At 40.2% G+C, this 9273-nt stretch overlaps 1 protein-coding gene across 9 annotated transcripts in view; it reads left to right on the plus strand.

Annotated features, from left to right (window-relative positions):
- DLC1 (DLC1 Rho GTPase activating protein) overlaps positions 1-4206 on the plus strand; it is a 412922-nt gene extending 408716 nt beyond the window's left edge. For all 9 annotated transcript variants that reach the window (XM_043893661.1, XM_043893660.1, XM_043893663.1 and 6 more), the window contains 2 exons: positions 508-681; positions 1665-4206. In XM_043893661.1, coding sequence (XP_043749596.1) covers positions 508-681; positions 1665-1785 — 295 coding nt within the window. In that variant the 3' untranslated portion in view covers positions 1786-4206. The remainder of the gene's footprint in view (positions 1-507; positions 682-1664) is intronic.
- The last annotated feature ends 5067 nt before the right edge of the window (positions 4207-9273 follow it).

Below are 9273 nucleotides of genomic sequence, written 5' to 3' on the forward strand. Positions count from 1 at the left end.
CTATTTTTTCCCCTTTAGGATAGATTTTCTCAGAAATAGCTAGTGAATGCATCAGCCAGGAAATAACATTTGGGTCCCAAGTGAGCTGTGGTTGAAGCTGATTTATAAGTAATTCCTACATTCTCTGAAGACATTATTGAGGGAAGAATTTCAAAAATCTTTGAGGAAATGTCACATCATTAGTCCAGAACTTCTCCAACAGAGTAACATTTATTTGGACGTCCACGTTCTAGTACATTTGTGAAACATAAAAAGGGTTTTCAAATTCACTTCAGTTTGGTTTTCTTTCAAAGAACTGACTGTGTGAGCTTGTATACCCACTGCAGAAGGGGCCCTGTACAGAGTGAGCCATTCGTAAGTTCTTGCACAAGGATGCTTTCTGCCCAGGCTGGGTCACCAGGGTGCCCCATCCTGCCTTTCAGCTCCCTCCTGTAAGAGTGAGGCCCCATTTTAAACTTGGCTTCCAGGAACTTCCCATTTACTCCCCTTCTCGTTTTGTCTCTGCAGAACATGGAGGACTAATTTACCCAAGGGAGCGTGTGCCCTTTTACTCACCTCGGTGGATCATGACCGGGCCCCTGTGGTGGGAGTGAGGGTCAATGTGCTCCTGGCCAGGTATCTGATTGAACCCTGTGGGTCAGGAAAATCCAAACTGACCTACATGTGCAGAGCAGACTTAAGGTACGTTCTGATGCTGATTTTTTTTTTTTTTGACATCGTGAGTGAGGGGCATAAAGTAGATTCAGACTTTTCGTCTGATGCAAAAAAAAAAAAAAAAATGGCTTAAATGAAAATACATCCTTGCATCTTGGATGCTCCATGAAGAGCAGTGTTGATAAAGTAACTCCTTCACATTTCTTGGTCTTCTGGGTACCACTTGATAATTTCCACCCCTTAGAGAATGTAGTATTAAAGCAATGCAGATATGGTGGTTCTGCCATGAGCTTAAAGCCACAGAAAATGAGAGTTTGAATCAGCAAGCCAAATAATATGACATGCCCTTTTAGTAGTTAATTAGGCCTATGCTCTGTGTCTTAGATCCGTGTGAGTTCTTATCAAAACATGAATAAAATGCAGCAATACCAACAAAGAAAAAAAATCAACCTCTGAAAACTTTCCAAAGTGGCTCTCCTGTTAAATCAATTCTTGTTTGAAGTCTTTACATTGTCGTACTTCAAGTATCTGTTATCTGTTTTTGTTCCATATGCCAGAGCTTTCCTGGACAGTTATACCCAGTCTGTGTGTGTGAGTTGCTCAGTCATGTCTGACTCCTGTGACCCCGTGGACTGTAGCCCCCCAGGCCTCTGTCCATGGGATTCTCCAGGCAAGAATACTGGAGCAGGTTGCCATTTCGTCCTGCTGGGATCTTCCCAACCCTGGGATAGAACCCAGGTCTCCTGCATTGCAGGCAGATTCTTTACCATCTGAGCCCCCAGGGAAGCCAAGTCTCACCCAGTATCTGCACTCAGTATGCTATTCCTTGGGGAACTTCTGGTTCCGTAAGTGTAATGAAGGTGCCAGGAGATTACTTTGGAATAGTAAGAGAGATCTTTACTTGCACATTTGCTGATCAAGAAAGAGAAGTGTATTCAGAACTCCCTTCAGCTGATTCAGGGTTTTCCAACTTGAATAATTTGTTTGCGTTTCCTTTCTTTCTGTCGTAGGGGCCACATGCCAGAGTGGTACACGAAAGCTTTTGGACATTTGTGTGCAGCTGAAGTGGTAAAGATCCGAGAGTCCTTCAGTCATCAGAACACTGAAACCAAAGACACCAAATCTAGGTGATTCCTGAAGCGTGTCCACTGTCTGGGCGTTTGTTTCTAGAACACTTGCCAGTTCTTGGAAGATTGGGTTCAGTGTCTGATCCTGAAACGAAACTACAAATTGGAGAGTGGGAATTGACTGTAGCGATTCGATACCTTTTTAAAGCTGCTTCCTGTTTGTGTAAGGTCTGTATTATGGACCTTGACTGGAATATATGACTGTGCAAAAAAAAAAAAGTATTCTTATTTGAATTGCTTCTGAGAAGCAAACTATAACTATATTAGGGAAGATAATGAAGAGACTTCATTTTCCTGCAATGTCAGTGTCTGTGTACGTGTACCTGTCATTTTCTTTGCAGTGCGTGGAGGGATGGGTGTATCCACTGGAATAGTTGGTCCTCTTTGACATGTTTTCTCACTGAGAAGAGCAAAGAAAGGTTTGCACAGAGGAGTGCGTGTATGTGTGTCTGTTGCTGGTTGAATGGCAGAGATGCGTAAGTTGGGCCGCAGTGTCTGGCACACTGGGACACCTCCAAGAAGGATTTTGATGCACCAGGTTCAGTTTAACCTGGAATATCCGACTACCCATGGAATCGTCCAGAAAGGGAACCCATTTACTTTGGGGTGTTGGACAACCCACCCATGTCTTTTTTTCTTTTCTTTTCTGAGTTAGTAGACATATTCCTTTTCCACCAACCTCTTCTTTGCCTTAAAAGTGATTGTAATAAGTTTACTCAGATAGCCCCTTTTGAACGCAGTTTGTCTCTAGATGTGATTGCAAGGAGCAAAGTTGGTTTTATCCAGTACAGGTGAATTCAGGGATGGAAATTCTTCCTTGCTAGCACCAAAGCAGTTTTGTTTTGTTTTGGTTTTCAAGTTGAGATGTGAAAACTGACCACTCTAATGTCTACTTCTGAATCAAGTATCAACACTTTCTATGTATCTGCAAGTTCTTTGCATGTCTGTGTTACGAGAAACTCTTTAAGGCACTGTGTATGGGAACACAGGAAACTATGTCCCAAGGAACTCCTTGCAAATGTAACCCAACCAAAAAGTTGCTTGTTGTCATTATGGCAGCATTTTTGAAAGCTGCGTATGTTTATTAATTGGATTTGTCTTTATCAGCAAAGAGAGTTTGTTTTGTTTTTCCTATATTTCTTTTTCTTCTCTTTTCTGAAGCCCTTGGGATAGATTTTAGTAATGGAAAGTTGTAATCACAGTAAAAACAAATAAAAATACACTAGTGCAGGGTGTTGGAAGGGTGGTCTTTATACAGGTTTTACTGTAATAGTAAAGGTTGGCTCAAAAGACAGTATTAGTGAATTTATTTTATATGGATCAAAAGTGAATAATGTATGAGTGAGAGTTGTAAGAAGGATTTTAATTTTGTTATAATTTAGTTACCATTGTCAGTGTTATTTCAAAGGTTCTTTGAAGAATTAAGGGGCGGGGGACAGATCAGAGTTTAATTTGAGTATTTTGGATATTAGTGTTCCTCATGAAGATATACTTGTATATTCAATTTTAATGGCCTTCAGATTTGTAAGATTGTATGTTGTATATACCATTCTATTAAGAAATATGTACACCTACCTGTCCACTGTGCTTTCCAACATAGATAAAGCATGATAAAATTATTATTTAAAATATACTTGTATTTATACCTCAGATATTCTTTTGGATTTTGTACCTCAAGGCTTTTTGGTTTGTTTTTTGTTTTTTGCTAATGTAAATACACTTTACATGAATACAGTCTAAGTGAAAAAAAGTAAATAAAAGAAGAGGTTTATAACTTGCTCTATATCTGTACAGAATATAATCAATAAGTGCACTATTAAATGTTTAAAGTAAGGGAAACGTCTGGCCTGCTTTCCATTGTATTGCATCTCTCTGCCACCCTTCAAACCACAGATGGCAAGGCTTACCATCCTAGCATCAACTGAAATGAAAATACAGATTTGCTGCAGGAAAAAATCAGACTGCAAATCATTCCAAGGCCAAACTGCAACTGAGCCACTCACTCACAAACAGGAACCCCTGGGGAAGGCTCAGGAAGCATGGAGATGCTCCAAACAAAGGTCACGAGGAAACGATGCTGAGAAAGTTACAAGAGTAAGCAACGGCAACCGAAAGATGCTCGTAAGCAAAGCCAAGGTCATGGATTCATTCCATAAAAGGTCTCTTTCCCACTCTTTGCTTTCCTGTTCAAAGGATTCCTTACATATTTGACCGGAGGAGAATGTGAAGGATATGAACATTTTCAAGAAGTCCGCTTTAAGCCACCTACAGTGATATTGCCCCAGCTTACTAATTGTGACTAATTGCCTAGGTTGTGAGCTCTCTGAGAGCAGGGCTCTTCTATCTGTCTTTATAATCCCCGACAGCAGCTTTCAGTGTTTTGTACTTGTAGGCACCTAATAAATTTATTATTTGCCAAATGGAATTGATTGAATTTGTGTCTGTTTGAAATCTAGGATGCTCTCTGTCACTGTGGCTCATCAGTGCCCATTTTGAGATGGCAGGGACTGGAACTTGTTACATCTAATGAAATCTCAAAGTTCAAACTGAAGAAGACATAGATGCTCTGCAGAGATGTTCTGGATTCTAAATTAGAGAGTTCTTTGTGCTCAAAATTCAGCCAGTCTCATTTCTCCAATAAAATGTGATACAGATCTTAAAATTTGCTCTTGACAAATTCTTGGGCATAGTAAAAGGGAAAAACCAACCTCAGTAGAATTTTTTTTAATTTTTAAAAGACCCAAATACAGCCCAAAGCCTTTTTTATTTGCCTCTGCCTTCAGTGCTGGTTTCCTCAGAGCCATATAAAATGAAAGATCAAAATGTCTCAGGCCTGAAATAGCAAAAGTTCAGTTGTTTGAATGCCCCTGGAGTCGTAACTTACTCACAGGCTAAGTGTGGTCACCACGGTGGGAGAGATGCTCTCACAGGCGCCAAGGTAGATTCAGATTGCTCTTGTCACCACCATCGTCCTTGTCACCTCATTTAGTCAGCTATTCCAACACCTATTTATTTCACCCACACAGAGCTCCGACCTGAAGATACTGCAGTCCTGAAAATCTGCTCTCATGTACACTAATAGAGAAACGATAACACCCCATAGCACCCTGCCTACCAGTTAACGGATAGAGTAACTTGGGAGATTCTAACAAAATTAAATGGATTCTTAATTTTAAGAATTAAAATTCTTGAAATTTGCCTGCAGGGCTAAGGGAAATAGCTGAGATTTTGGAAAAGTAAAAAAATGAGGAAAACCAGGAAAGATAATCCAAACTGGTGCTTTTCCAACACCACTGGTTAGGGGGGTATGTGTGAGTGTGTGTGCATGCAGAAGGAGATAAAGGCAAAAGAGGTGTGTGAGATTTTCTTTTTTTTTTTTTTGTAATTATGAAAGAATGATACATTTGCCGGGAGACTTGGAAAATGCAAAACAAGGTTATAAATAGTTCAACTATATATAATTTTGTGTATAATATATACAATATGTATACAAAATATACGACAATATAATATATGCAATTACTTTAAGTAGTAAATTAAGATTTTTAGTTGGAGTTTCAATATCAAACTCCCCAAAATTAACAGAATGAATATACAGAGAAATAGAAGGATATAGCAGACCTGAAAAGCACGGTGAACCAATTCAACATAAGATTTATACAATTTTCACACAAGAGTAGATACAAATTCTGTTCAAGTTCGCATAGATAAACCCATAGACAAACAATGATGGGTCTTTTTGCCACTTCTGTCTACTTTTCACATATTCAACCCTCACATGCACCCCCTGAAGCATAGGTATTATCCTTCTAAGGCACAGGTTCAAGTGTTCAGAGCCTGAAGGAAGAGTTGAAATTCCAGCTCACTTGATCTACCCCAGCCCATCTCCCATCTGCTGATCTTTCTTTAATCCAGAGACAAATTTCTCATAGCAAGATCCAATTCACTCAGGTCATCTCAGCACCGGAATCAGAAGGAACACAGAGAAAAGGGAAGTCCGTAGCAAAAGAAAATTAAGTCAAAGTTCCCAAGAAATTATTCTGTCACCCAATTACTGAGAGGCTTAAGGAAAAATTAAGTAGGCTAAAGTTAAATATAAGGCAGAAGTTTTGCTTCAGGTTAATGGTTTAGAGAATTTGTAGTTCTGTTTGCCAATTGAATACATGATTTGTGATGTACCAAGACTCCAGTGATGCCTCCCATCAGACAGAAGACCCGCTCCTCCCCATCTGTGCCTGCAGAAAAATCTGACGTGTCATCTGATTGCAACCCACCCAACCTGGGTGGGTCTTGCATTGCTTCATGGATACAAGGGAAATAGCTATTTACAGGCCCCTTAATCAGTGGCCCAGGGTCAGAAACCCGGTTCTGTGATTTTCTGCAGTTCGTCACGGTGCCCTTTCCACCAGCCAAGAATACCATGAAGTGCCACTGACATATTCGTGAAGGTGCTTTGAAAAGCAAGAGTATATTGAAAGGTAAAGGATCCTTCATGAAAGAAAAGTGGGGTTTAGCCCACATGTTTTCCCTCACCTGCCTGTTGAAGCATACATACATGATTCTAAAGCAGAAAGCCTAAACAATGAGATCATGGCATGCATGTCATCTTGGTATTCCATCAGGATGAAATTTGCCTAAGGAATTTAAATTCCAGTTGCCTAAGGAATGCAAATTACAAAAACCCTCAAAGAGCCTGTGGCAGGGAAAACTTGGGTAGGTCTGTGCAGTTGCAGTGAAATTGGACCCATTCTCCAGGGAATGATAAGTTCTTTGCAGGCTGGGAGTTTGCTAAATCATGTCGGCGGCTGTAGCCAAAGTAATTACCCTCACTGTGTGTACACAGTTGCCATTAAAGCAGCCGGTTTGCCTGTCTGGACCCAAGGCTGTGTTGACACCTATAGTATAAACACCTCTTTGGAGAGATTTTTCATCTCATTAGACTTTAAAAAAAAAAAAAGTGAGTTGAGGGCTAGAAATGTTATTCCTCATAGGGGATTTTCATTTCTTTCTTTCTCTTTTTCTATCAAGATACAAAGCACCGTGGAAAGCAAAAACCTTACTCTTTTTATGACTCGACATCAGCCATGATTGGGTGATGCTGTTCCCACAAAAAAAGTGACTTGTTCCCGTAAAAATTGTCTGATTCCTGAGGAAATTGTTTCAAAAAGCTTCATAGGTGACAGGTACTTGACAAATACAAGTGAGTATGGCCCAAGTCTGAGAGGACTTGCTGCCAAGCTACCCTTTAATAAGCATATTAATGTGCAAGGTACTGAAATATATGCTTCACTGAATTAATATTACATTTAAATCTCATAGCAGTCCTTTGAAGGAGACCTTACTAGCCTCATTTTATAAATGAAAAAGCTTAAAGACATTGGGACACTTAAAGAAATAAAGCAGTTCTATAATTCATGCAAATGGACTCAGGAAATTCGGTACAACGCAGCATTCTGCCATTGGTACTTGTGACTGTTGTTGAAATGTGGCTAATGTGACTGAGGATCTGATCTGAATGTTTCATTTTACTTAATTTTATTAACTTAAATAGTTCCAGGTAGATAGTCGCTACTGAACTGGACAGTGTAACTTTTATTCCAAAGATCTGAGAATAATTCCAAGCAATCCAATTCTTCTCTCTCTACCACCTACAATAATCCTCTAAGAAAGAACAAAAGAAGGAAGGAAGGAGAAGGAGAAAGAAAAAGAAAGAGGAGGAAGGCAGGGGAAAGAAATCTAATCAATACTTGTAGACATCCACATTTCAGGTCAGATAGTATCCACTAACTATTCTACCAGTCACGAGGCTAAAACTGTGTGTCCCTTGTGGCCAGCTCCTGCATTTCTCAAGCTTGAGTTGGATGACCTCTTTTCTTTGCTGGTGGATTATTTTTACATAACCAAACCAGAGATAAGCTCGAGCTGATCTGAAAGAATGCTTTGTCATTCAGAACATTCTCCCAGGCTTGTTGCAGGCCCAGGCGTCCTGGCAGATGCTGCTGTCCAGGAACCACAGTGGTCCCTTCGCGGTCAACGTCTGTCCCTTCATTCCCCTTGTCCCTGGTGTCTAGGCCTTCCTGCATGCTGGTGAGAGTAGCCACTTGGCAGCAGCTGTCAGAGCCCAGGGTGTCCTTCAGTAAGAGTTCTTTTCTTTTTTTAAATTTCACTGTAAAGTAAAGTGAATCAGTCATACATATACATAATCCCCTCTTTTTTGGATTTCTTTCTCATTGAGGTCACCACAGATCATTCAGTAGAGTTCCCTGTGCTATACAGTAGGTTTTCTATTTTTTTTTTTTTGATTAGTTAAATAGTAGTATCGATAGTGTATATATGTAACTCCCAATCTCTCAGTTCATCCCAACCCCCCCCACCCCCACCCTTAGCCTCTTGGCATCCATTCATTTGTTCTTTTACATCTGTGTCTCTATTTCTGCTTTGCAAACAGGTTCATCTGTACCATTTTTTTCTAGATAGTGATAGGAGTTCTTGATCCAGGTTTGATAGGTGTGAGGCATCAGAACTTCAAAGTTGGTGGTAACAACTCTAAGATAAAGATATATCTTCAACAGTGGGCCCTAGCTTTTTCCTTCCAAGGACTCTTCACTACATTGCTTACTGCCTTCTTTTTCAGAGTTGTCAAAGGTATCAAACAGTACAGTTTACACAGGGAAGCCTGATGTGCTGCAGTCCGTAGGGTCACAGAGTCAGACACGACTTAGCAACTGAACAACAATGTTTTCTTTGAATTTTCAACAAGATAAATACTATTTAAAACTGCTAATGAGGTCCAGAAGGGTCTTAGAACTGTGTGTGAAATATCTTTTATTGGCACACGGTTTGAGAGTTTTCTTAATGAAAAATAGCTTACGAAGGCTCTTAAGCTGAACACTGTCCAAGGCCACTGGCACCTCCCAGTCACTGGTCTGTAGTTGAGTGATGGTTCCTAGCCCTGCTCAGATAATTCATCAAGGAAACGGGGGATTTAATGACAAGTGCCAGAGAAACCTGTTTTCTTGACTTCCTGGGCTGATAGGATGTATTTTTTTCAATAGCAAAGATAAGTCAAGCTCTATTTTGTTGCAGTATTTTTAAATGTAAAAATATGAATAGACCATTAATATCATTCCAGGAAAGCAGGAAATGAAGAGGCCACACAGACTATAAAGATTATTAAAGCAAGAAGAGATGTGAAGTCCCTGGGGCCGTGCAAAATGTTGCAATATCTCAAAAGAGCTAGAGAATATTTCACCCCATGACCCAGAATGCTGAAAATGGGATATGTTTTCCTGCCGCCATCCGGAAAGGAAAGAAGATAAATTTCCAGAAGTCAAGCAACCTGACTGGTAAGGCAGGATAAGGATGTAGATGTTTGTTCTTAACCAACCTAATGCCGTAAACACTCTCGGTCAGATTAATCTTCACCACGTTGCCACCCATGGGCAGCTCCGGCTGGCTGACCCTAAGAGGTCCAACAGGATCCTCCGGGAGC

Source organism: Cervus elaphus, chromosome 32 (assembly GCF_910594005.1).
Source record: "Cervus elaphus chromosome 32, mCerEla1.1, whole genome shotgun sequence".
In the NCBI taxonomy this organism is placed as follows: Eukaryota; Metazoa; Chordata; class Mammalia; order Artiodactyla; family Cervidae; genus Cervus; species Cervus elaphus.